Source organism: Xiphophorus couchianus, chromosome 3, assembly GCF_001444195.1.
Source record: "Xiphophorus couchianus chromosome 3, X_couchianus-1.0, whole genome shotgun sequence".
NCBI lineage: Eukaryota > Metazoa > Chordata > Actinopteri > Cyprinodontiformes > Poeciliidae > Xiphophorus > Xiphophorus couchianus.
This window is the reverse complement of record NC_040230.1, coordinates 16,107,390-16,135,381: the sequence shown is the minus strand read 5'-3', so window position 1 is coordinate 16,135,381 and position 27,992 is coordinate 16,107,390. Positions and strand designations below refer to the sequence as shown.

At 40.1% G+C, this 27,992-nt stretch overlaps 3 protein-coding genes across 9 annotated transcripts; 1 reads left to right on the top strand and 2 right to left on the bottom strand.

Annotated features, from left to right (window-relative positions):
- Positions 1 to 39: 39 nt before the first annotated feature.
- On the bottom strand, positions 40 to 13,685 carry tex10 (testis expressed 10). Of its 2 annotated transcripts, none has more exons than XM_028012304.1 (16): positions 11,092 to 11,277; positions 10,676 to 10,879; positions 10,272 to 10,459; positions 9,864 to 10,190; positions 9,560 to 9,772; positions 9,216 to 9,468; positions 9,006 to 9,118; positions 7,928 to 8,175; positions 6,998 to 7,133; positions 6,729 to 6,898; positions 5,100 to 5,277; positions 2,560 to 2,776; positions 1,208 to 1,288; positions 908 to 1,092; positions 437 to 647; positions 40 to 342 (listed from the first exon to the last, which is right to left on the bottom strand). In XM_028012304.1, exons 2-16 carry the CDS (start codon positions 10,856 to 10,858, stop codon positions 220 to 222), a joined length of 2,826 nt encoding a protein of 941 aa, XP_027868105.1. In that variant the 5' UTR covers positions 10,859 to 10,879; positions 11,092 to 11,277; the 3' UTR covers positions 40 to 219. The 2 variants fall into 2 exon arrangements, with proteins under 2 accessions (XP_027868105.1, XP_027868106.1); XM_028012305.1 differs by lacking the exon at positions 11,092 to 11,277 and adding an exon at positions 12,629 to 13,685 and having other exon boundaries at positions 45 to 342.
- Positions 11,625 to 20,023, top strand: LOC114141646 (uncharacterized). 2 transcript variants are annotated; one of them, XM_028012312.1, is made up of 13 exons: positions 11,625 to 11,792; positions 11,894 to 11,913; positions 12,189 to 12,285; positions 13,681 to 13,711; positions 14,412 to 14,489; positions 15,281 to 15,420; positions 15,527 to 15,652; positions 15,863 to 15,908; positions 16,322 to 16,387; positions 18,955 to 19,301; positions 19,374 to 19,478; positions 19,567 to 19,651; positions 19,762 to 20,023. In XM_028012312.1, the coding sequence occupies exons 1-13, from the start codon at positions 11,640 to 11,642 to the stop codon at positions 19,803 to 19,805; spliced, it is 1,338 nt and encodes a 445-aa protein (XP_027868113.1). In that variant the 5' UTR covers positions 11,625 to 11,639; the 3' UTR covers positions 19,806 to 20,023. The 2 variants fall into 2 exon arrangements, with proteins under 2 accessions (XP_027868113.1, XP_027868115.1); XM_028012314.1 differs by lacking the exon at positions 11,894 to 11,913 and having other exon boundaries at positions 11,710 to 11,792.
- A 496-nt stretch (positions 20,024 to 20,519) lies between these two features.
- On the bottom strand, positions 20,520 to 27,904 carry rbm12ba (RNA binding motif protein 12Ba). Of its 5 annotated transcripts, none has more exons than XM_028012309.1 (2): positions 27,769 to 27,904; positions 20,520 to 22,588 (listed from the first exon to the last, which is right to left on the bottom strand). In XM_028012309.1, exon 2 carries the CDS (start codon positions 22,540 to 22,542, stop codon positions 20,605 to 20,607), a length of 1,938 nt encoding a protein of 645 aa, XP_027868110.1. In that variant the 5' UTR covers positions 22,543 to 22,588; positions 27,769 to 27,904; the 3' UTR covers positions 20,520 to 20,604. The 5 variants fall into 5 exon arrangements, with proteins under 5 accessions (XP_027868110.1, XP_027868108.1, XP_027868112.1 ...); XM_028012307.1 differs by having other exon boundaries at positions 20,520 to 22,683; positions 27,769 to 27,874; XM_028012311.1 differs by lacking the exon at positions 27,769 to 27,904 and having other exon boundaries at positions 20,520 to 21,839; positions 21,885 to 27,535.
- Positions 27,905 to 27,992: the final 88 nt, after the last annotated feature.

The window sequence follows — 27,992 nt, the reverse complement described above, 5'->3', positions numbered from 1 at the left end:
TCTTATAGCGCTATGTAAAAGACGGATAAAATAAAAAGCTGAGGTTACCTTCGACTTTTATTTTCCTTTATTCTATTTTTTTAAACAAAGGTTTTCTAAGCTTCATTAAAGACTGAGGGAACAATCAGAACAGGCACAACAAAACATGAAGTTTATGTGAACTACGAGTAAAAAAGAAAAAAAAAGTTTTTTGATTCCGTCTCTGCTAAATGAATGGCGTTAGTACATGTCTCTGAGGCCCATGCTTCCACGGTGTGCAGAGGAGCCGTGAGCCACGGTGACGCTGTAACAGTAGAGCAAATCTGTCAGCCACTGCTCCCTGGTCGCTCCCCGGAAAAACCTCTAAAAACACAAATATGCAGAACGTAAACAGTCTGTCTACTCCCTAACTCTCATGTCTACCAGTAAGTTCAACGGGAGCGCCGAGATTGTTTACCGTTAGATTCTGGATAAGCTCTTGCAGCAGCACAGCGTTGGCCATCAGTTGGTTGTGCAGCGGCGTGTGCTGCAGCAGCATCGAGAGGATCTGGCCGAGCTGCGGCAGCTCCTCTGCGCTCAGGTCTCCAACGTGCATCGACTGCAGAACGATCCGCAGCAGGCGAGGGACGCTGCTGAGTGCCGTCACACAGGAACTCCAGATTGCCTCCCTGAAGACAAAGAGGCTTTAAAACTGTCCGGTAAAGTAACTTCATGTCTAGATCTCTAGTTAAGGTTTGGTGAGAAATGGAACATGGTGCTATCTAAAATATCTATCCCAATCATCCATCCCATATTTTAACAACTGAACTTCTGTATTTCTAAGTTTTGCCACTCAAGACTCCAGAAATGAACTGCGAAATGAGCTGTGATAGGAACCCTGGGAATCTCTCTAAGCAGCAAACTTGCCGTGTTGTCCCCCAGAATGCACCTTTTGTGGTTGGTTTCAGTGGGGGCGTGCTGCTGCATGATGACCAGCAGCACCAGCAGGCTGAGGCAGCACTGGGACAGGAAACGCAGCACCTGCTCGGCGGGCAGGATGGACAGGTCTAATAGTCTGGAAACGGCTCTCAGCAGCCCGGCTGACATGCTGTCAGGAACAACCTCCAACTTCATCTAAGACAAAAAAAAAATAAGGTCTTGATTAGAAATTCAGAGCACACAGAGATAAACAGGCATAGACTGAACTGAACTGTTCTTATGGTAGCAAAGCAGATGTTTGAACCCCTACCAGGTATCTGAAGATGCCATTTTGCAGAATGTCAAAGCATTGCGACTTTGATCCGATGGTTTCCAGAGAGTGACACACCTCCTGTGGACCAAACATATTTACACCTTTTACAGTGAAGTTTTTTGCTAATGTAGAGCCAACGATGTTCAGTGTACAGTAGACATTAGGTGTTGTCACACCAGATAGTCCAATACACTCGATCTGATTGGGGACCAAAATTTAAGCATTTGTTACTTGAGCGGTTCGCTTTCACACTGCATTGTTAAATCAAAACTTGAGAATTAGATTGTCATATGTAAAACCAACTTACATTTTCTTTAATCAATTTAAAACATTTCAATGTCTTAATTTTAGACACATTAAAACTTTTTAAGAATACACAGACAGCCTGGTTTCCTTCCAACATATTTTCTTTTTTTGTTGAAGGTCACTGGATAATTATCACCTTTAAGGTGTGAAAGTTTTGAAAACAACTGATCATGTTCTTTGGATTTTTAGCCTTTTGAAAGCCACCGTGTGTCCAAAACCAACATGTTGTTCCTATTCATCCATGTTTGCAGGAAAGATGAATCAAGTAATGATGTTTGAACAATTAAACAGCTGCCTAATGACGGCCAGCTTTGCCTTGCGTTACTCTCCACCTGTTTGAAATAATTTCAGGCCTTCTTGCTGCCAAACTTTTTAAGAGTGAAAAATAAGACTTTGCTTTTCTTCATTAACTTGAAAATCCAAATCAAATTTCTCATTACCTTTTATCAAATTGAGGTGCGAGAGCCTGCGTGTCTGAACGCTGCACCTGTCGGCATCCACCCCCCACCCGTCATTAAAAACAATCCCGTCTCATTAGCCGAACCAGACCTGACACGGTCCGTTTCGTAACGCTGCCATCGCGTGTCCCCCGCCCCCCGCTTCGGCTGTGATTGACTCAGACAGGAAGATGAGAGAAGAGGGATCTGAGGCTTTAATTGAGGAGGCTGAATTAGTGATTATAAGCCCCCCCGACCAGCTCACACACACTTGCCCCAGGGCGCAGTTAGGTTAGTGGTAATTTCTGTGCAGAAATGTCACTCTACCATCATGCCACAGGCTCTCATTACCATTTGTGCATATCGACTACGCCTGATAACCGCGCATCTCCAACCTGCGCAACATGATAAAGGGTCCCCTCTCAGCAGGAGCGCAGTGATAAAACTTCTTTCCTCTGAGCTCTTTGTGGGGGACAGAGAGAGACCGGGGGGGGACTGAAAGACCACAGCTGTGTCCAGAATATCAAAACTTAACAATTTTCAGAACCGCATCCGTGGCGGTTTCACTATGTGCACGACGCCGACTGGCGAGGGGAGAGTTCGCACCTCGACAACATCCCAGTGGTGTGTGAACTGCTCCAGCGGCGTTTGGTAGAGGCAGAGGGGGGAGAGCGAGGAGGGGAGCAGGGCGGTCTCATCGTCCTGCAGGGCGGCGAGGTGTTCGGACGAGAAGCCCGCCAGGGTCGAGAACAGGAAGCTGATGTAGTCGACGTCCTGCAGAGCTGCTTCCTGGCTCCCGACCGACCAGCCGCTGAGAGAGGACCTGAGGAGCAAAATCAGATAGCGTCCTAAACAATAAATATTGAACAGTCTGTTTTCACAGAACACAGCACTCGCAAAGTTATGCAGCTTCTTTCAGAAAAAAACTGAATATGCTCTTCCTCTTTTAATCACGTCTAGAAATTATCAGTTTCATAAGAGCAAAAATATTTATCAGAGCCAAAAACGCACGTAAACACAGTTATGAAAAATGGCTCCTTGTCCTCAGGGAGGATGCATGTATAACCACAGGAAATGTGTGTGAATAACTGTGTGTGTTTTAGAAAGCCTGGGAGGCACATGCAGGCAGTGCACTCAATACTCCATGACGATGCTGCATTCCAGCCTCCCAAAGAACTCTTTGTATCAAATCCATTATGCACACATCCCATCCCATGTGAACTCTACAATCTCACCGCTCAAAATTTGTGTAACACTGGCCCACTGACACCGGGGGCAAAACAGGTCAGAATCAACATGGCAGGCAAAGGTGAGCTGCTGCAAGAACTCGCTTCTATGCTGAATACTATGTTGAATGTAAAATAAATGGGAAATTTGCACCTGAAGAGAAAAAGATGCAGTTAAGAGATTTGATGGACAGTGAAAGCACTATACTGCCATCTTGTGGTGGCCGGTGATTTTGCGTTTGTCCCCCCTGGGGTTCAAACGTTTTTACATTTTATCACCACAGAACCGAGAACTTTTATTGGGATCTTATGTGGCGGTCCGACACATAGTAGTAAATATAAGTTGTATATACCTGGCTTTCAACATTTTTCCAAGTAAAACCTTTTACTATAATTACAACTGTAAATACTTTTGGTTTATGTCTCTACCAGTTTTGCACATTTAGAGACTGAAAATGTTCTGATTCTTCTTTGGTCTATCTCAAGAGCAAATCTCGCTACAAATTCCTAATTGGATTTAGTCCTTGATTTTCACTCACTCACACACACACACGACCATCTTCCTTAATAAAAATATCCCCACATCGCGATCCTGCCACCACCTTGTTTCACTGTGGGGATGGTATTTACTTTAATAATCGGATATTCTGACAATTAATTGGATTTAAAAGTGGAACAGTCTGCAGATTTTTCATTGAACCATTTAAGCTTATTTTATACAATAATAAAAATATTTAAAAATGTAAATAAACAAATATTTAAATTCTTTTTTCTAAATAACAAAAACATTTTATTGCCTAAAAAGAAATGCCAGTCTTTCTTTATTTAGCAAAGGATGAATATGTAACTAAATAAAAAAAACGACATAAATACTTAAATAAACCACTCCGCTTCACTTCACATTATTAGAGTACAGGGTTGATCGGTTGACTATTTTTTCAATTACGGTAACTGATTAGTAATTAGAAGAAAAATTAGCTTAATTCAGAATTTGAACCAAGTAAAGCTAAAACTATATATCTTGCAGGAATTCTGGGTAGAACATATATATAAACTAAGAAGGTTTAAATGCAAAATATGTATTTTTTTGTACAGTATTGGTTTAGTTACTGATCTGAGTGTCTTGTTCTTTTAGCAAATAGCCTTTTTTTGAGTCTGAACATTCTATTTACTGATTTATCAATTACTAGTTGATGATTATTTCTATAATCAATTAGTCATGATTAATCAGATTAATTGTTTTAGTCTTAATTTCCAGGGTGATGTGCTGGGTCAGTTTTCCACCACATATATAACTGCATACAGGTGGACTTTATTGACCAATCAGGTGACTCCTGAAGAAAGCTGGCTGAACTGGGTTTCAGTTAGGGGTGTCAGAATAAAGGGGTTGAATAAAAATGCAAGCAGTGCCAAAATTTAACAGAATCTGTGGCAGGACTTGAAAACGAATGTTCAACAGAGGCTCTCCATTCAGTCTGAGCCAGAGCTTATTCACAAAGAATAATGGGGGGAAAAAAGCTAATTTTTGTCTCATCTGACCAGAGCACCTTCTCCCACGTGTCTGCTGTGTCCCTGACATGTCTGGTGATAAACTACAAACTGGACCTCTTATCGTTTTCTCTCAACGCAGGCTTTCGTTTTGCCACTCGTCCATAAAGCTCTGATTTGTAGACCAACTTTTTTCCTTTTCAAAGACTCTCCCACCTGAGCTGTGGATCTCTGCAGCCTCTACAGAAAAATTCTGATCATATTTCGCAATCATGCAATAGTTTATGTTGGTCTGATACGTAAAATCCAAATAAAAAACATTTCAATTTGCAGTGCAAACATAAAATGTGAAAATCTTGTCGTTTCTACAAGATACTGTAGTGGCAATGTGATTTAAAATGCATCACTGAACAGCTCAGGTTGGACGCTCACCTAAAGTGTAGGATACGGATGAGGGAGGCGGCGAGGGTCGCAGAGATGCGTCCGGCGGTGCAGCAGCCGCTCAGATTGGCCAGCAGAGGCTGGGGCATTTTGGGGAGAAAGTAGAGCAGCTGCACCATTCGCTGCTGGGACTCTGCTGGTAGCAGCACCACAACTCCATCCTGAGGATCTTCACACAGACGAACAATGTTTTTTTAACACGGTGCACTCTCAGAGGTTTACAAAACAGTGATAATTGGATTATTCATTTATTGTGAAAAACAAAAAACAAAAAGAACAGAAAAACTTCTACTGTAAGGGTGCAGATAATTTCTATGTGTAATTGTGTGTGCGTGTGTGTTGGTTTGTTTCTCTGACGCACATGCTGATGTCAAAAGATCTCAGACAAAAGGAGTCTTGTGATGGAGGACTGCGCTCTGTCGGACCCCCTCCTCCCTTTGGCTCTGTGTGTGTGTGTCACACATCCGCCTCGCTATCTACTCATCCTCTGAGCTGCGCACATGAACTTCACGCCGTAACTTCAATATTGCTAGCAGTCTGAAGTTTAATGTGTGGAGTAATACCGCCCCCTGGGGGACAAATAATGCGTGTAGACATTTTCATGATAACTGCAAAAATAAAGCTTTCATTCTTAAAAAAAAAAAAAAAAAATGATGAGAGAAGGCATATGGCTGAGTATGCAATGTTGCAACTTCATTCACAAAAATGAAACGGTAGCTATAGTCTTCAATGTTCTAATATTGCCACAGTTCAATGGGATTTTCAGACCAATTTATGATCCATCACAGACCCAGAAGTTCCCATTTTAGATCTCTTAATGGACAAGTAAAGAAACCTCTGCATGATCCAAACAAGCCGTACTGTTCAGTGTTTTCCTAACTGTCCTTTCATGAACTTTAACCTGGACCAAGCAGACTGTGGCCAGTGGAGTCTGCAGGAACATCAGACTGTCTTTGTTCATGCAATTCTTTTTACTTGATTATATATTTGAACTAAAATGTCAGGCTTTTTTCTTGAGTTTTATTTAATTCTGAACATTTGAAAAGAAAATCTCATCCTTTAACCACTTGAATAGTAATCACTTCTTATCTGTAGGTAGGGTTGCTTAAACCGAACCAAAATTAAAACCGACAGCTCCATCACAACCTGAGTTTAAAGTTCTCTAAAGTCAAAAAAAGAACTAAAATTGCCCCTATAAAAAAAAGCAAACAAACAAAAAAACGAGTCTGTCACTAAACCAAAGAAATAAATTTCGCTGGATAAAATGTTCAAATTTTATCCACATTATGTGAAAATCAAAGCATGTCTCTTAAACTGAAAAACAAAACTTAAATGTAAAAAACATTTTTAGGTTTTTGTCTTTTAGAGGAAAGAAGAGAAAATTAAGAAGACAAATATCGGCCTTAGATATAGACGTTTATTCAAACTAATTTCCCCTATACTTGTTCAGACCTGAAAAATATTAAAATCAAAATTACAGAAGTAATTTGCAAGCAGCTGAAAAGAAGCAGATTGGCTGCAGTTCAGTATGATTATAGATTTCAGTGTTTGGGAAAACATCGAATGCTATTTCAGAGTCGTCTCCAACGTTCCCATAATCATCATAACAGGTGATCTCACCGTAGAGCCTGCATGCGTATGTCTGCAGACTGTTGAGAAGCTCTTTATTTCCTCGGGAAGCTGCAGCATGGATGGAAACGATCAGCTGAGCAGACAGAGCTGGGTTACGGTGGCCCAGCTGGGACAACTGAACAGGAAGAGAGGCCAGCCATCGACACAACACCTTGCTCCTTCAGGCAGAGATGGACAGATCACACGTTCACATCAACTCCACTACATAAATCAGACTTGAGCAGATGATCTGCGGTGTTGACATCTTCTCTGGTTACCTGGCAATGTGTGTGTGTTCTTGTTCCTGCAGGTACAGTTTGCTGTAGAAGGAGAGCAGCAGCGATCTCGTCTGCAGCGGCAGGTTCTTCTGCTTATAGTAGATGTAAACAGCCGCCAGCAGCTCCTCTGTCACTGCTGCACAAAAACAACACAGAGCACGGGTTTTCAGGCTAATTATTTTTAATAAAACTGATTATTTTATCTTGTTTAGACACATTTTCATATTTAAAAAATTTCCAGATACAAAATTTTTTGATTTATGCCCAATTTTTCATCCTCATGTTTGTTTCCTTAGCCAGTTTTATAATGTTCTGACACCTTCTTTGGCCTTATTTAGGGTCAATTTAGGTCTAATGCGCTAATTAATTCTATAGATTTTAACATTAAAATTTTAAAGCAGTTAATTACTTTTTTGTTTCAAGACAAAACTTCACAGTCTGAACCTTTGCATTCGTGCGTTTCTAATTCACCCATAAATCCGACACACAAGCGACAAACATTGGTGGATAACAAAGCTGCTTCTTTTGGCCCACTAAGGGTTAATTTTTGTTTCAAAAATTATCTATCCAAAGCTATGCAAGGTTAAAATACCATCTCAATGCAAAACATGCAGCGGCAAGCACAGACGTCCCCAAACACTAATGTCAGCCTCCACAGTTCCCATTTCTAAATTAGTATTATTTCAGTGAAAAAATACTAAAGGTATTGTGCTGAAGGGCCATTTAACTTACTGAATTTCTTTTTTGGCATCCAAACTGACTTTAAAATCTACAACCCTCAGTCTTTAAGACACCTTTATTTGGTTTGTTAAATATCTACTACAGTTTACCGGGGTGAGCGTGACACATACGGCCATGCTGCCTACAATGGACTCTTGTAGTCGCATTAAGCTCACGCCTCCGCGTTGATGAAATCATGCGCATGCTTACCTCGGCTCTGCTGCGTGAGCACCATCTTCCACACGGTGCGCAGCAGCATGTGTAGCTGCCTGTAGCTCAGCTTCACACCGTTCCCCAGGGTGTCCCGAACAAAAGCCCTCAGCGGTGACAGCCAGTCCCCGTCTGCCTCGTGGCCGAGGCCCTGCTTCTGGCTGAGAGACACCATGACCTGGCAGAGCGTGATGTTTAATGCCAGGGGCTCTACGGTGGAAGAAGGGATGGCCGCTGTCTGTTTGCTCCTGCAGAGAGGAAAGTAAAGTGTCGGCAAATTCAAAAATCTACTGATATCCGACTACAGAAAATTAGTCGAGAAAAAGCAGAGCTCGTTTTAGAAAGCTCCCTGTTTGGTTCCAGTCTGATTTGAAATAATGAAATGTCTGATTTAAAAGCATCTATCACTGAAAGATGCAAAAATAATATGGGCATTTTCTAGCAATGTACACCAAGAAAGTACTATGCAGACACTCAAATGTTTTTATATTTGACCTCATTCTAACTTTTACTACCTTCATTTTATTGTGATTTTATGTGATAGAACAACACATCAACATTTCTCTTACAAGTGTTTACAAATGTTCGTCGGAGAACTGGACCCAGAAGTAGCTCTTATAATGAGCTCAGGAGATGCGCAGTTCCACCAGGTGTTGGCTAATTGCTGCTACCGCTAGTCTGAAGGAGCTGAGTAGTGAGTGCTCCGTTATGCGCCTCCAGGGAAACTGCAGCTCCATGGAGGAGCTTGTGTGGAAAAGAATCAAAGCAGCACGTCAAGTATGTTTTTGATGAGGGAATAATATTATGACATGATGTAAAGCTAATCAATTCAGTTTTCTGAGCTTTTGTTACACAAAGCAAATGTTTGTTAATGTATGCGTTTGATCTAGGGGTGGACATTTATCGTATTGTTTATCATTTGTCATGATAAATATCTCGTCACAATAAGAATTTTGATTTATGATAAACAGCTTCTTATTGTCACATTTATTGTCATCACAGTAGTACAACAAAATATACTGATAAAGCTTTAAGTCCACATCGCCTACCCCTAGATTGAACAGTATTAGATTCTTACCTCTTGAGATCAACTTTCTTCTTATGTTTCGGTGTGTCCCGTAGACCATACGGAAAGTTCTTCATGAAGTGTTGCTTAAAGTCTTCCAGATATTCCTTACGAAACCAAGCATCCTGACCAAGAGCAATGGCTTCTGTTATTCTTTTGTGGCATAATAAATTACTTGAACACAAACAAAGACAGAACTACAAAGTGCATATCTCATCTCACCAGTGCCTCCTTGTTCTCACGGTGGGTGGGCAGTTTCCTCAGCAGCTGGAGAATCGATAAGACCTGGAACATTAAGGACGTGGTGTCAGGTGTGAGCAGGTGGGCGCCCTCGGTGCTGTTCCAGGAGCAGTCTCCGGCACAGGCTTCCACCCAAACCTCCAGCAGCAGAGGCACGAGCGTGCCTGCGAAACTCTGAACGGTCTCGGCCGAGTCCAGACCCTTGCTTCCCACTCCGCCAGGGTCCATCTCAGGTCTAAGCAGTTAGTTTTAGAAGAAAACTAGACTTAGATTTTACACTCATACATAGAGTGATGAGATTGTTTTCTTCCTGAATGACATCATACCTGAGTTTAAAGGTGGAGTGGGGAGTTGGGGTGGCACCAGAGTTTTCATACACCTTGACGTCAATCTTTTTGTAAGTTAGCTCCTCCCAGTTCAGATTCAGAGGGGTAAGACGGCTCATCCCACTTGAACCGAACACTCCTTCGGTTCGCATAGACAAGTCGCCCTCCTCCGTTGGTCTTTCCTCAACAATCGCTTGCAGAAAGTTTCCAAGCCTGAAACATGATGAAATTAAACAAACAAGGCTTTTATTCTAAAAAATCTTTTTACTACTTAAATTTTTTAACCATGTCAGCAGACAGTTACCTAAGAAGAACAGAGAGACGCCACTGCTGGCTGGTCACTCTCCTGTCTGGGTGGACTGAGAGTGTCCAGGTTCGGCCCCTGGCGTCCTGAGTCTTTCTGGCTCCTCCAGAGTTCTGCCTGTGAGAGATCAGCTCCAGGAAGTTGGTGAGGAGCACCACGGGTCGAGAGGCCAGCAGAGAGGGGTAATGCTCCAGGAAGATGTCCAGGACATTCATGGCGTCCTCCTGGATGCCTGGCTCGATATGGGTCATAGCGCAGGTCAGGTGAGCGCTGAGGAGTGGGAAGAACGGAGCCACTTGTTCTGCCGGCACAGACTGTGCAATGAACCTGCAACAAGTTTTAGAGACTGTGTTTTTATTTAAGATCTAAAGACCTGCATCATTTTTGAAAATGGGGTGCTTTTCGGACCTGAGAGACCGGGTTGCTGCCACGCGAACATTTCCATCCTTGTCGGATAGAACAGCTGCCACTTCGGAGAGCAGGCGTGAAAGATGTTGTTCCAACAGAGAAGGACTCAGAGACAGCAGCTCTTTCAACCCCAACAAGGCACTGTGTTTCACATTGGCATTGTAATGATGCAGCTGAGACAGGAGCTCCTGGATATATAAAAAAAAGAATTAAAGCTAAATCCATTAATATGTTGAAAAGTTTATTATAATTTTAAAATCTGATGCTCTAAAGCATTAAATCCCAACACAATTACACTGAGGTTTGTCTGTGCAATGAGAAAACGTGACAGAGTTCAAAAGGTGTGAATACTTTTGAAATTCAATGTAAATATTAGGTTTGTTTTGGAGTTCTGCAGAACTTACATTAATGCCCAGCTGTCTGTGAGTTGTGGGGCCGCTTGTGTCTCTCTTTAACTGGTCAGGCAGACAGATTCCTCTTGTACGGAAGTTAGTGTTGGTGGCATTATCAGCCCTGGGCTTCTTCTTTCCCACTTTAAGCTTAACTTTTTGGAAATCGTCCTGCCTCTTCTTCTTTTTGGCCTTCATCTTTGTGGACACTTAGAATTTCTGTAACACAAAGTTAAACGGAATTAATATGTGCATTTAGCATGAGATAGAAGATAACCTTATCGCTTGCAGGGATGTAAAAATAGCCCAAATCTGAATGGTAAACACTAACAACGAAAGGTCGGAGCGGCTGCACTGCTATCATGTGGCTAACTTACCTTTCACGTACATCCTACAGGATCAAGCATGGGTGTCACCTGATTTTAACTTACCACAGTAAAAAAGAAACGCTTGGCTTCAACCGTCAGATCTTCTCACGTCATCAAACATTCAGTTATGCTAAACACATAGCCGCCTTGTTTACGGCTATAATTTTATATAAAAAGACGTATACACGTTCGTCTTGGTTGTTCACTGGGTCCTCTAATTCAAAGCATTCGTGTTTATTAACACTGCCCGTTCGAGGTGTTGGACTGAAGGGGTGCGGAGCTAACGGAGCTAAAGCTAAAATAACACCTTGGTAATTCGATAATGTGTGAGATTTTTAATTTGGAAATTATTCAATTAATATACTTTTTAAAAGCTTAAATAAAGATTAAATCAGGGGCGTTGTCAATGCAAATAATGATAAAAGTTCACGTCGGGATTCCAGTACGGTACGCTCCGGTATTAAAAATAAATGCACCATATAGCTGTCCGCACAAGTGCCTCGTAAATAATAACAGTGTTGTATTTATTATTCTACTACAAAAGATTAAAATGTAAACATTAATCATATTCAACAGATACATATATGTAAGTATTTATTAAAAGTCTATTTATGAAGTCAAAGCCGTTAAACATTTTCTTTCTCCTTTTTTCCCTTTTTTACACGGATAAATACTTGTCAGCCTATCTCCTTCTCGGAGTGCCCATTTTATTCCGAAACCAAACAGTCCAGGCGGCCTGCAAGGGTCTTGCAATTAAATCTAAGGTATTAATGTTTGTGTAATATTGTTTGCGTGATGGAAATCTAAGCGAGTTGTAGCTTTTTATCACGATAAGAATTTATTATCAATCATTGCCTTTCTTTAGAAAAACGGACATAAGGAACGGTAAGCTAGGCCTGCTCTCTTGCAAAAATCCACTAAAATAAACATGCTTAATATACAATTAAATAAATACAACCATCGTTTACCCGCTTTTTTTCTGATATATTTCCAATACGTCTTTACATGGGGAAAGTTATTTGGTTACCTTCGTTGAATCAGTTAGTTTACCAAAACAATACATGCTAGCGGCTCGTGGATAAAGTTCATGTAGTTAATATTTTCAATATTTGCATGTTTTATTTCATTTCTGGAAAACACGTTTCTTTTTTATGTTGCAGTGGTGAAACTATGGAGACTTTTGAGGCTCCGGCTATACCTACAGAAGAACAACCTGCCCCGAATCATGGGCCACCGTATCCAAAGAAAAAGAAAAAGGTGCATGGCAGTAAAGAGATGTAAAATAACTTCCTTTGTTATTATTATTATTATTATTATTAACTCTAATTTAAAAAACAAACTACACAAGTTTAGAGTTTTGTAAATCATCCCAAGCTTTTCAGTATAATCAAATTGGTTTACTTCTTAACTGGCTAACCTCTTCTACAGTAGATTAAGATTAGAGATCAAGACAATAGAAAAAATATCTAAAGAACAATGAACTCCTTTTTTAAAAAAAGGACCCATCTCCATATTCAAGGAAATCACCACCTCACCCTGCTTCCTGCTTTACGGTGGGATGGACTCCCACTGAACTTTAAAATAAGAGAGCTTCACTAACCTCATAGGTTTGTTGGCTCAGCCTTCAGTCCTTCCTGGGTGACAGTGGTGAATCTCTGGCACCAGTCAGGCCAAGGGTGCATGTGCTGCTGCTGCTGTCATGAGCCGCTGCTGCGGCAGCATCATGCAGTGCACACACAGGCGTCGAGCTCTCGATGAATCACTGTGCAGGGACCGGCGCTGGGCTGGCTCTGCTTGTTATCGGGGGCTTTAAAAGTCCAGCTGCTGATCCAGCTGCTCTGCGCTTCGTAGTAAGCGCAGAGCATTACTATGAAGAGATAAACTCTTGTCAGCTGCCCAGTTTGTGTTCAGTCCTACTTTAATTTAGATCATAAGTTGAGTCAGAATGAAATATACAGCTCATGATTTAATGACATGAGTGAGTATTTGCCTGCTTTCTGATATCAAAACAAGGCTTTTAAAAATGTTCAACTTTACTTTTTGGCACACTGGAATTTTTATTCTTGGGTTGTATCTTTTCACCCTTTTTTCAACTAAATATTTGTGTAAATAGTGAGACACATTCTACAGAATGTTGATTTTTTTATTTTTTCAGTTATTTAATTCTAGTGGGCAGTAATAATAATAGTAATTGTGTTACCATTCATATCAGTTGCTCTATGAGAGGAACTGAGCTTATTTTTGCATCTTTTTTTGTTTCCAAACGTTGATCCACTGTTCATGAATACGTCCGTCTGGTCAGAAGAGCGGGCAGGTCTTCACCTCGGTGCTCTGTTACCTGGCTGCAGCAGACGTTTGCGTATTTTGAACTGTGGTTATCCTCGTGTCCCCTATAAAACCAGTAACTTATTGTTGCTGCTCTCATCTGATGAGTCTTCATCACTCGATGACACTTTTCAGAGCCCAGATAAACTCATTCCCGTGGCTGTCTCTGCGTGACGCGGGGCTCGTGGAGAATGAAGTAAACGAGCGGCTCTGAATGGTGCGGCGGACATGGACGAGGTGTCCTGTCCTCTGCCAAGTGTCACCCTGTCACTAATTCCTGTGTGTGTCTCTCTCCTCCTTGTGGGTTTATTCCCTCCACGCTGACAGAAAAAGCAGCCTCTGCATTCTGCTGACATAGGTAAGTGTTTTTACACACGGCACCACTTCCTGTGCTGAGAGTTGAAGCTGGAGGTCTTGGGTCGCTGTGGTTCATGTCTTGAATAGTGAGTGACTCGTTCACCAGGCAGTGATCCACCTGCCCCCTCTCAGTGACCAGGGGACTCTCTTGGTGCCCTCACACAGTTTTAACCCAGTGTTTGGTTTCCTTTCTGTTGCAACGGGTGACCAGTTTAGATTGTAAAAAGGTTCTGAACACTAATAGACATTGCAACACATTCTCCTGTGATACTGCAGCATCACATTTGTTGGATGTTTAATTTTTAAACATTGCCAAGTACAGTGTTTACACTTCATACTTCACCAGGTGCTTCGTTTCTGTGGCACAGCGGTGAATCTTGTGGTGCCGAGCGCAGCAGCAGGCACTACATCTGCAGTCTCCTGCAGACCGGTGGGGAAATACGTGAGGGTTGGCTGAGAGCTTCTCCTATTCCTCCCAGATTTCAATAAGATGCAGGGATGTCTGATGGTGTTCAGTTAATCAGGAAATGAGCTCGCTGGTCATCAGTTGTTGCAATTTCTGCAACAACACAACAGACTCCATCAGTGTAACCGTTGCTGCATTTTTGGCTGCAGTTTTGCGTTTGGCAAGAAATCTAAAGTGATTTTGTTCTTCGATTATAGTGAAGTTGTTGTGCTAATCACTGCTGTATTTTCTCCAGTGTTCTCCAAAGGCCATGCTTTCCTTTCTGTCCCCTCTCTGAGCAAAGTGTTGAAGGACATCACAGACAGCATCATTGGTAAGAACATGTTGCAATCATAAGTTATGTCTGTATAATTAAGATTTTATATATCTATATAAAAATGCATAATTTTCATGATTAAAAACATAGTCTAATATATTCAGTACATTCATATTCAAGCTCAAAATTCCAAGATAAATGGAATACAGTATCTCAATATTAGCATTGTTCAATATTTACCACACTAACACCGCCACCAGGTAGGTGGCAGCATCATGCAAGAAGTGGTGATATGTTCAGGGTCATGAGCAGAGTTACTTTTCTTCCTGCAGCATTTTGCATGTAGTCCAAAAATTACAACGTGACTAGAGCAGTGGCTCTGGATGCTAGTTCTCAAACCCCACCGTCTTTAATGTTTTGGATGTAATGTTTTAATGCAAATGATTGCATTACTTAATTAATTTAAGTTGGATATGTAGGAGCAGGAAAATATCCAAATCCTGCTGGACAGTGAGAGTTTTTTTATTTAGTCTGAGATTAAATTTTACATAGGGAGAATCTATTAACTAATTCAGTAACATTTAGCATTTGGTAAGGAGTATTGGAGTACGGGGAGGATTCAAATCCATGCCACAGCTTTCAGATTATTTGGAAACACTCTTCTTTTCCCTCCGCTTCACAGTTATAGACTATTTTGTGTAATAATGAAATTCACTGAAGTTATTTGCTTGCAAGTGTGGAAAAAAAAAATATTTGGAGGTTGTTGAAACTTTTCCATCTTTATTTTTTATATTTTTCATTTCAAATTACAAATAAATGAAGCCTCAGTAATGACTTGATGTCTGCAGGTCTTCAGTACGTCTGGGAATACCGCAGCCCCAGTAAATTGGTCCAACCGCATTACCAGTGCAAGCTGTGTTCCCTGTCCCGTGTGCAGCATGACATGGTTGATCATGTCAAAGGCTGGAAACACAGCTTCAGATACATGGTGAGTACGGCTGGTCTCCCATTCAGCCACAGGGCCTTTGTTCAAAATAAACCCTAAAGCAAGTATTTTTGTTCTTCTTCTTTTTTTTTTTTTTGGCTTGCAACAGAAAAAAACTCACCCTGATAAGGTTATCTGGGAAGAGGAAGATGGCGTCAAGGACCCTACAGTCAGAAAGGCAATTAAAGTTGCTGCTGCAGAGGTGGAAAAAGCAGAGGGGAGGGGGCAAATCAGGGTACGTAATAAACTTATTACAATTACAAGTTCAAAAAGACCCAGTTTTATCTGTCTGGTCCAGAACTATTTAATTTTTAACTCAATAATGAGTCATTTTCTGATATTTATGGGAGAGCAAAGCATTGTTTAAATTCTGAATAAATAAATATTTTTTTTTGGAAGTAGCTTAAATTTATTAACATTTTTCTGTTTCTCTTCTGATGTTTAGGTGATTCTGAAGGAGCCCTATTTAGTGCTTGCATTTAAAGGACTCCGTGAGTGATTTTGCTACATACTCACCAATGGGGATTTCAGACCTCAACAGTATTAAAGTTCAGAGGTTGGTAGTATTACGCCTCAGTGGCCAAGAATGAGGCCACTGAGGCATAAACTACTACCAAAAAACTCAGAATTTTCCTCAATAATGTCACATATTTCCTCTCATATGAAAACGTTATACATTTAGACAATTACAAAAAAACACTTTTTCCTGTCAAATTTACTTTTTGACTTCAGAGAGCATCAAATATTTTTCTTGTACATATCTAAGATTAACATAGAATTTTAGCTTTTGGATGCAAATTTACTTCTCTGTGGCTACAATGTTTTTCTTTCATGGTCCTGATGCTCCATCATAGCATAATAACTGCTCTGATTTTATTTATTTTTTTCCTACCATTTTCCACAGGTTCTGCTGTTCCCAGACCGATTAATCCACGAAATAAAGAAATGAGACCAATGGGTCCTCCATTTGGTGAGCTCTCTTTGCATCGACTAGAAAATCACATTATTTTATCACACTAATTTAATTTAGTGCAACTCAAATCATTTACACATTGATATAAATTATATTTGTTATTTTGGTGACTATTTTATAGACAATACAATCCACAAAACTCAGCTTAAAAAGATTCACACCAAGTCATATTTTTTTCTTTCAACTTTTAATATAGAACCACTGGCTTACAGAAAAGTGTCTTCTTTTACTACTACTAATAATAAGCAATTTTATTTATAATACTGAACTGTATTTGCACTCAATACTCCTATTGTATGAATGACAGCATCAGTTCAGCGTGGCATGAGGGCGATGGTTCTTGTGGTTCCTTTCATTTTGGCCTTCAGCTCGTCTCCATTGTTGGCCCTGGTGTCTCTCATCGTCCTTTTGACGGCAACCCACACCTTCCGCTTTTCCGTCCGTTTACTTTGACGACCTTGCTTTTTAGTTTTGACCTTTCTATGCTCACTTCACTTCTGTATTCGGCCAGGAACTCGTTCAGTTCCACCAGCGGCTGCCAGTTCCCTCTCTCTGCCAACACCACTGCTGTGTTTTGCTATTTGTCTTTTTTTCAGCCCTCAGCTAAAATTGCTTTTTTCCCGTTTTTACTGTTTACATTTCAAGCTTATGGTTTGGATTATGTAACTTCTCTTTTTTTCTTTTTTTGGCAAATCACATGTACTGAAGGCATTGACTACACCTCCCATCACTCTGACTAACCCTTACTTCTGCTTTTGGAAATCCCCGTTTGCTCACTCTGGTCTTCCCCTAACTTTACTTATGGCTCTATTATTCTCATCTCTGTTGGCTTTTGTATCACTTCTACACATAACTTTTCAGAATACAAAAATTACCTTATTGTCTTAAAATATACTGATTATCACATTGGTGACTAAAATGTTTCTTTTCAGGTCACGGTAATCATTATTACCACAATAATGGTAATAATTTTACCATTATTGAATGGTAAAATAATTACCCTTCAAAAATAAAATAACCTTCAACTTGACTAGGGGCCATTTGTAAATTTTGTGGTATTTACATAGATCGTTATATTTGACTTTTAGTGCTGATCAGTAAAACGACTGCTAGAAAACATGTCGGGTCACGGTCGGGTATCTATTCTGGACTGGATCTCCTGGATTTCTGTTTATGTAATCAAAAATTAAATGAAATCATCATTTAAAACTTATTATAGATTCTAACAAAATTATGAATTCCTACAGAAGATTAAGATTAAGAAATGTAACACTTAAGCATTTTAATAAACCTCTTGATTAGAAGTTCAGTCCCTTCTGTTGATATTCTTTCCACAATTATGCTGAGCTGACGCTCTCACCCTCTTCTGACAGATTATAAATTAAAACGCATCACTTATTCAGTTTAATTAATAAAACATTTAATAGAAGATCAAATCAGCCATTTTGATGATTTAACAAACTATTTACATGATGTAGGACATGTACAATATAGATTCATTTAATGGGTAATATTGAAGAAAAACAAACATGTTTGGACTTGCATCTCGATTCTCTCTTCACAGGATCTCAACTTATTTAATGAAACTCTGTGGAGTTTCAGTCCGGTTTTCTGGCCAGTCGAGCTCAAGTCACCATGGTAACCAAAGTAGATATTAATACAATCAGCATTGTGGGACTGCGCCAAGTCATGATAGAAAATTAACTTGGCATCTCCATAAAGCGTGCCAGCAGGGGGAAGCATTAAGTTAACTTCCTGGTAGCTTTGGTTCGATAAATCACATTGGAGCAGCGGAGACGGCTCGCTGTCTGCGTTTTACTTCAAACTGAACACCAAGCAACTTGAGATTTTTTTTTAAGGATAGTTTTAAAAAAAAAAAGAGGATAATTGAGCAACAGCTCAGCTCCTTTTTGCCTTAGCTAGGCGAAAATGCTTTTGATGAGATGTCTGGATCAGAAGTGGCTTAACACAAGGAGTATGACCGTTGCGGTGGTTCTAGAAAAACTGACTCCAGGAAAAGTCCTCTCCTAGTTTATCTTCCACAAACTCTGAATTTGGCTTCACGTCACAATCCTCACAAGGCTGAAGTTATCCTGTTGCATGTGCATGTTTTCCTTCCACTGAACTTTCTGTGTATATTCTTAAAGACAGCACTCTGAATACCCAAGTTCTTTAGCATTAATCTTGGGTGACGTTCCCTTCCCGTGAAACATTTCATTGACTGCTTAGGGGAAAAAAAAACAACAAAAAAAACTTGTCATGTCAGCGGTTCTGTGTCGACCATAACACATTTCTGGATTGAATCTTTGTTGGCAATGCGCAATGAAAATTGACATATTTTTTTAAAAAACACTGAAAATATCACTGTGGGCAAATGATGAATGAGTGAATATGCCTTTCCCTTTGTCTTTTGACTAACTAAAATGTCACTTTTTGTGATGATTCTTTAGATGCAACTGTAAGGTCTTCTTTCTTGAAGGATGTTTCAGATTTCCACAAATATGCTGAACTGACACTTTGTGGTCATATTAATGTGTAATTAACATTCATCATGTAATTAACAGGCCCTAGGTTCCATGACGCGAGGTTTCCAGGAGAGTTTGCCCCTCATGGAGGACCTCACCCTGGTTTTCCATGTGGGGAATACGAGGAACCCTCATATGGAGGCTACATGTCAGGACCAGCTTTCCCTGACAGCAGCATGGGTCCAGCTCCGTACGCAAACAGTATCGGTCCTGGACAAGATGGATATGGAAGAGGTGAACTGATGGTTGAAAGCTCAAACACAGCATATACCAATGAGTACCAGGAAAACTCAGTGGACAGACCAATAAGCAAGCCAGTGGATCGACCTGGATTATTGGGAGCCGCTCCACAGAGTAGCAACATGCCTGCAGTGCTGAAACACTTGGTGAGAATCTTGAATTGTGCTCCTTAAATCAAACTAGATGGACGCGCTTTGTAACTTATTTTTTGTCGTCAGGAATCTTTCCAAATAGAGAATGAGAATGATGCACAGCTTGTTTTGAAAGTGACACAAAGGCTAACAGATGCGCTGATGGAGTACAGGCTGAGGACCATACCTGCGGTATGCTGACCAATAATCTTATGCTTTGATGAACCTTTAAGATGAATTTTAATTTAGCTACATTCTTTTATTGCTTCTACCTCCACAGGCATCAACTTTTTGCAACCCGTCCTTGAACTTTTCTAACACTCCTCCAAGGTTGCAAAACGACCGATATTCAAGTAATCAGTCTGGTACAGAACAACAGCTTTGCTAGTCAGACTTGATTATAAATGGAGATTCATAGAACGTCGCAGCTTTAATTTACATTCACCTCAATCTCTGTTTGGATTATATTTTGTAGGTTCATCCAGATATCCTGACCCTCTGCAGAAATACTTCAACTGATTGTCAGAAGATGGTGCTTCACTCCTCTTCTCCGTCTCTCACCGATGCACAAGTCCAGTTTTTCCCAGTGTATATTAATTTTGGGTAGCTTTTTTCCCCTCCGTTTTAATTTTTACTTCCTCAGAACAAGGGAAGTTTTACATAACAGAATGTTTTAGTTGATTTATGTCACCATTGTCTCTTTTCAGATGTAATAAAGCACTTGATGTAACATCAAATCATTTCACAGGTAGCATTTAATCCCACGCTTTAGCCTCTTATCAAGTGACATTTCCTCTTCAATTACCTGCTCTGTCTGTCAAATGCTTCAGCATTATGTTGTACACAACCCCCATAGCAGTCCATGTTTGTCCACACTGCTGTGGGTTACTTGCTCCTCTTCCTTTTTTCACCATTGTTTCTGGCTTATTGAACTCATCTCTGAAGTGGGTCCACATTGTGTTGAAACTTAAGTTATCCAGTCTCTTTAACACTGAAAAAAATTAATCATTGAACCTAAACAAACTGACCTTTCCTCAAAAGCCATATAAAAAAAATTATTCAGCCATGCAGAATGAAGGTAAACAAAGATCTCCAACATGTTTGTACACAAATCCAAAGCATCTTCTTTTCATCGCAGTAGTATCCAACTCTTGGGAACGGTCTTCCATTAATTATTAGAACATTTATTGCAGACTGTGTAGTATAAATGAAGAGAACGATAACATCGGGAAATCTTGAAATAAAAAAAACCTTTAATGCAAACTAGAAACCTCCGCAGTCAAGCGCAGCTGAAATTGATTTTCAGGCAAAACAATCTTCAGGTGTTCACCAAAATGTTCTTCATTTGCTTCTCATTTATGGGGGTGAGAAGCACGTTTGACCCCAGGAACTCTTCGCCGTGCAACCTCTGTGCCTGTGTGACCTGCTGTTCAGATTCAAACTTAACAACAGCCTCACCTGAGCCATAGCCCTCTCTATCATGTAGTAACATTATGTCATCCAAACTCAGACTGAATTTACAGAACAGGCTCCTGATTTGACTTTTCTTGACAGTTGCAGGCATGTTCCTAATAAAAATGTACCGCTGACCCGTCTCATTTAGACTTTCTCTCTGCGGTGCGTCGGTTTGCACTGGCTCTGGCTTTCTGAAGCTGCGTTGTAATCTTGGATCAGTCGGACCAGTCCTTTGGTTTCTGGGGTGGTTTTTGGCTATCATTTTCCACATGAGCTCCTTGGTGATTGATGTAACCTCAATGGCACCAGAGCCACCATGGCAGCCAGAGAGATTAATGGCGTAGTCAAAGTCCTCGGTACTGTTAAAACTCAGAAAAGCTGTGTCAGTGATATTGTTTGTTTCGTCAAGCAGATGAAGCACATTTTTGTGCGGTAGGTTTTGGCATCTGAAAAGCTCTTTTATGTCAGTCTTGGTCATGTTTTTTGGCAGGTTTCTGACCATGACTGTGTACTCCGAGGGTCTTGATAATGAAGCATTGGGTTCCGCATCAAGTTTTGGGTGTTTTAATGGTTTAAACGGAACTTGATCAGATGTCCTCTTATGGGAAACAACAGATCTTCTTTCATAGTGTGCCTTTTCCGTTGGAGATCTTTCATGTTTACACTTTGACCTGTCATCAAAAACCTTACTACATTCCTGAAGAGCTCTGACCCACAGTTTTTCTTCTGCTCCACGTACTTCCACAGGAATGGAGCCCAGCATCTGTTGGTTGAAGCCAAGAGCATCAGATGCATCTTGCATATCTGCAAACTTAACAAGGCAGCCACGACTGATTCCCAATTCGACATCAACTATAACGTCTTCTACACGTAATCCTTTGAAAAACTTGCAGATGTCTTCTTTAGTAATTGAAGCTGGCAGCCCAAATAGCCGAACATAACCTGGCCTCAAGTCCAGTGTATGTTCTGGATTTCTGACCGCTTCAGAGGAAGTTGCGCTGTCAACGTGGGGAAACTCAAATTTTGGCACCGTTTGAGTTGATTGGAGTCTGTGAAGGACACTACAGACTCCAAGAAAAAAAGCATCAGTATCCAATAGTTGTGCATTTGAAGCTGGCATGTTTGTTGTACTCAGCTGAAAATGTTGTGCATTAGAAGCTGGCAGATCAGCAGGATCAGGATCAACTGGAAATGCAGCTGAAGATGAAACTGAAGTATTATCACCATGCGGCCTGGATTTAGGCGTCACCTTGATCATATCAACATCACGCAGCCTAGATTTGTGCTTCGTCATCATGTTAACATCATGTGGTCTGGATTTTGGCTTCAATCTAGTCATGTCCTCATGTAATCTGGATTTGGGCCTCAATATATTAATGCCATGAGGTCTGGATTTGGGCTTCACCTTAGTCAGGTAAACGTCATGCGAGCTGGATTTGGACTTAACATTGCCATTTTTAGTCTTATGTTGTCTTGACATTTCATTTTCAGCTGAACGTGGATGAGGTTTTCTTACAGTGAGCGAAGTTTTCTTGCTATTTAAGGACTCCTCGAATTTCTGCTCTATCTCTTCCATACTGCTGATGTGCAGGGTCACCATGGAGCCTTTGAGAAAATTCCCACTGCGCAGCAAAGCAGCCTGTGCATCACTTACAGTGGTAAACGAAATAAAAGCCTCGCCGAGATGTCCTCCCATAATGTAAACCCCTCCATCAGGTATGTGCAGGGACTGAAAGAAGGTCCGTATATCTTCAGTGCCTGCCTTCACGTCCAGGCCTTCCAGTCTGAGGATCGTGCTCATTCTGTCCTTCCTGCAGGCTGGGTGTTGTCTGTAAATTTAGAAGGCTCTGGTGAAAAAGTTGAGAACACACGTGTTATTTGTGAAGCTTTAACGTGAAGGAAGACGCCACAGGAAACACAAAGAAGGTAAGGGCGGGAATATCTAGGAGAGAGGAAAAAAAATAGTTATGCAACCATGACGTGTCTATTAATACTTACATAGCATGCCTACGTGTCCTAGAATTTTAAAGGGTTTAAAAGATGAAATCCAGTTTCAACTTATCCATAACTTTGTGAGCTCTGCCTGCTCTTCCTGCCTCATCTCTGCCTCGGACTGATCGTCAGCCCCCAGGTTTCCTCCCTTTTATTTACTCTGAGGTGCCGTGTAACTCATCGCTGCCTCCCAGCGGATGGAGTGTGAACTACACTACATTCAAATTACAATATCATGAAAAAGTTAAACTAATACGTCATGTAGATTCATCACACACTAAGTGAAATATTTCAAACCCTTGTATCTTGTAAGTTTGATGATTATGGCTTTAAAAGAATCCACAATTTAATGTGTCATAAATAAGAATGTTGCACAAGATCACATTAATAATTTAAACAGAAATGCATGACTACTGAAAAGTATTTAAATTCCCAAGCACAAAGCAGTTGATTAAACCTCCTTTTGCATTAATTATGCATAAATGCACCATATGACAATTTGCAATGGATTTCTTTTAAGGGCGTGGAGCTAGAGCCCTGGGTGTTGTTACGCAATAGCCAGCCCCGCCCTAAACCTCACAACCTCCATGGACTGACTGCTGACCAGCTCTCTGTCTAACGGGTCCGGAAAATCTCTAAACCTTCGAGTATTGCCCTGAAGCAGGTCTGGGAGAGATGATCTGTCTAAGCTGGTGTCGAGGGAGATTCAACTAGCCTTTAACTACCTACAGTCCAGGAGTTGTGACCTTTTTCAGTTAAGAAGCAATCAGCTGAGTTGCCCTCACAACCGCATAACTTCCAACAACCACTCTTGTTGACGGTAGCGCTCCCTCCATCAACGACGTGCACTTGTTACAGACTAGTTAGTTTTTAGTGGCTCGGCATGAGCCCCAAGGTCATTATTTTATCAACACTAAAGGGATTTCTGAAGCCACCACATTTCTAGAAACATGTTCATGGGTTTTACATTAACTAGAAGAACCATAAAATGACAACTGACTCAATTAATTTCACTGTCCACAATCCTTATTCGAATTTTAATGCATCTTTATTAAGCAAGCGTTTAGCGGGGGTAAATGACAGTTTAATTATCAATGATTACAAAATAAAAGTAAAAATCTATTTGAGTAAAATCACCTTAATAATTTCCTAACTTCTTTCCCTAAACTGTGTCACTAATTTACTAAAAGAGGCTTTGGGAAGCAGTTCTACTCATACCCAGATGGTAAATTATCTCAGCAACGGAAGGTTCCAGTGTCCTTGGTCTGAGGCTTGTCCATGTACAGCAAAATCCCACTTAGATTAGAAGCAAAGCAGAACCAGTTGTCTTCCGAGCACTCAGTTCTTCATCACTACTGTGATCTTCGTCTGATCCCCAAGTCCGTTGCAACAGCCTTGAAATCTTTGGGTTGAGCGCAGAGCAGGAGGTCGAATCAGGAACCAGGGATTGAGGGATGATGGGTCTTGTCTCTGTCTAGCCCTGCAGAGTCATTACTTCCCCGTGGCTCCAGGGTGCGGTCATCTGCTGATCTTCTCTTTGCATCCTTGTGTTGCCTTGACTTCTGCACCAGAGACAAAGAACTTCTCTTCTTGTTTTCCATGGTCTTATATACCCTTTCAACCCATGACTTTGTATGGGGAGATGGCGTACGTGACTTCTCAAGCATTCAATTACTTCATGGAAAGTCCCAAACATCCCCATACTTGGTCAAAGCCCTATCCGCTTCCCCTTTTGTTTTTTTGTCTTCTGACCTTCTGGTTTCTTCTTTTTCCCAGACTTCCTTTTATGGAATCTTCTGTAAGACATGTCCAGGCATGTCTTTTCCCTGCCTCTGTGCCTAACACACTGTTTGATTATTTCAATTACATTCCTATATATGCTGCATGATTATCATAAACATTAAACATAAACATCCTTTAATGTACTCTTTCAAACATTACTCCCTTTAATAAACATTTGATTTCAATTCTATTATTAACCTTTAATTCATCATTTTATTCACCATGTATTTCATTACTCGATCAACTAACTTTTTTAATCATCAATGAATCAACATACAAAATTATCAATTCCTCTTTTTGGAATTCCCCTCAGACCATTTATTGACCCTGAATTCTGTTCTAATTATAACACATTCTGGGAATTACATGTCCTTATGCTCCAAACAATGTATGGCTACTCCAGTTACAATTCTATTTATGCTTTTATTCTATTTATGTTTTATGGTCATCATAAAACATTAAACACGATTACCTTCTAATTTGATTCTTCAACATAACCTCTTTTAAAAATCGTCTGTGTCTAACTTTATTATCAACTTTCAAGTCATCATTTTATTCATCCCTTGATTCACATTTCATTACATCAAACTCTTTGTATAATCATCAATAAATCAAAATACAAGATTACTTATGTCTCCCAGGTTTTTATGATCTGTTTTTTGTGTTAACCTGGAAAGATCTCATCACTTAATGCCAGTTTTCACAACACACACCCCTTCCCTAGGGTGATGTACATTAACATAACACAACCTGTCAAAGCCTCCTAAAGTTTGTTGAACTCAAGCACCCAGATACTTTACTGCTGTCAGGAGGAACAGGACACAACTTAATTCACTTCAGCAGCTGAGAGGAAAGCAGAAAATATATGTGTATATTTTAAATAATCAAATCAAGTTAAACTATCATTTCCTAAAGCTGATGTTCTGAGAAATTTTGGTGCAATAAACTGGTTGTAAATTAGTGATCCCTCCACTGGTGCAAAGGACACCCACAATCCATATACCTGGTAAACAAAATTGCTGCGAACATCAATTTTGAGAATAATGTAAATTAATTTGCTTAAACCCTTGTGACCTCAGGTTGACCTCTCTCCCGTCTTGAAGCTGAGCCTCCAACTGTTGCAAAACTCTTTTGTGGGAAAATAGGCTAGTGTATTTCCTCATCTCGTTCCTTGCAGCAGAAGAATGCATAAAGTGCTGTAAGATGTCCTGGTAGATGACTGCGTTAACTCTGGAACAACTTCACTCTAGACTTCAAGTAACATGGATGCTGTTCTTCTGCACTCTTCACCCAGACTCTGGGACCCTGAGGAGGTTCTGCAGTAAAGGTGCCAGAGTGCCAAACAGGCTGAGACCGCCCCTGCTTGTAATCCTATATTTGTTGCTGGTGCAAGTTTTTCCTACCACATTTCTTCCTTCCATAGAACTTTCTATGTAATAAATATTTCACATTCTAATTTTCTGACACTGAATTTTGTGGTTTTCATTGTCAGTGAGCCATAATCACCAGAATTACAAAAAATAAAGGCTTTAACTCTGTATCATGAATCTATATGAGTTTCACTATCTGAAATATTGACAAAAATATTTAATTTGAACAATATAAAAAAAAATTTAAGTACTTATATTTTACAACACTAAGCATTACCCTATAACCCGTAAGTATTGTCTCACGTATGAGTTATATACAGTGTTGGATATTGATATTGATATACTGCAGATTTTTAAAATGTTCTTATAAAAAAAGAGGTCTGTAATTTTCATTGTAGGTACAACTCAACTATGAGGCAGAATCTTTAAAAAATCACATTGTATGATTTCTAAATAATTAATTTGCTTTTTTTATGAAATAAGTATTTGACACAATAGAAAAATAGAACAATGTTTTGTACAGAAATGTTTTACATTTACAGGATTAACAACCCTGGCTAACTATTTGACCAACAGTTGTTGTCCACAGCTATTTTCCATAGTTGTCCGAAAACCAGGTGTGACACACTACAGCAGGGATTTTAGTTCACTTTTAAATCTAAAAAAAAAAATCTCACAATACATGGGCCATCCATCCTCATCCTGCAATAGTAACCTTTGAGATTGTGGGCCATCTCTCTTCAGGTCACTGATCAGGTCCGCCTGTGTACTTCTGGGTTGATTCCTCACCTTTTTCACAATCCTTGATACTCGCAAGAGGCGAGATCTTGCAACAAGCCTCAGTCCCATGGAGCTTTTCTAATAATTTCCTTTTTACCAAGCTGCTTGCTTTCAGTGTAGCCCACCCCAGTCTTTGACACCAGTTTTGTCCCTGGTGTCAGGGCTGGGTGTCTTTTATACAAGTAAGGAGTTCAAACAGGTGCAATTAATAGAGGTAATGAGTGGAGGACAGCAGGGCAGGTGATCAAATACTGATTTCATGCAATACAATTGAAATTAATTATTTGAAAATTACACAACGTGATTTCTTGGACTTTTCAAATCCTGTCTCTTACAGCTGAGGTGTACTTACCATAATATTTACAAACCTCTCCATTCTTTATAAGTAAATCGGCAAAAATAAATACTTATTTTCCCCGAACTATTCAGAAATCTACTTAGCTGTCTTGATTTTGTAACATATCAAATTAAGCTTTAAGATTTTTCTTATGAATTGTTTTTATGAATTCTCAAATTCACAATTCTTACTTAAACGTAATAATTCATGTTCTTCTGTCTTTGTGCTCTTGTATTAATCACTCTTTGTAAAAGCAAACTAATGGTGTAAGATAACTGCACAGCTGCACTTCCTGTAGAAAGTCCCTATGACTCATGGCCTATAAAAACACAAAACTTTCCATCAAAATAGTCCTTTTACGTCCTTGTATCTTAGACTTATTTCAGCTGAGTTTGTTTTGATAAGCTCCCAATAAAGAGTTTATTCTAAATGTATTCTTTCACCGTTCACCTGAGAAAAATGACCCCAATTATTGCTTGAGAAAGCATGTAATCCTTATAAACCAAACAAGGCGGGTCTAATCTGAAAGAATTATTTATTACAAAATTATAAGAAGATGTGTTGGCACAACAAGAAGAGAAATACATTGTTCACAACTTCTTTATTTAACCTTGAAACTGAGTAGTCTAAAACTTTCGCGTCAATGCAAATCTTATAATTATAATCTTACCAAAGGGTTTTGGAAAAACTTTTGGTCTGTCTGTCACTAATTCCGGAATATTCAATAGCAGACATTTTCTTGAATTATCACCAGATTTCTGCTTACCTTATTTCGGAGTGCGAGAGCCCATAAAAAATGACCCCAGATTGCAGCAATTCAACCACTGATCATATGGACGTCGATATGTCGGACTGGAACAAAATTATATAAATCATCTGACATCACCGTTCTCTTCAGATGGACCGCTGAAGACACGCCTTCCGGTCTTTTTTGTTAGAAGACTTTCTCTTGCAACGCTTCTGTTTTCTCCTCTTAAACAGCAGACACGC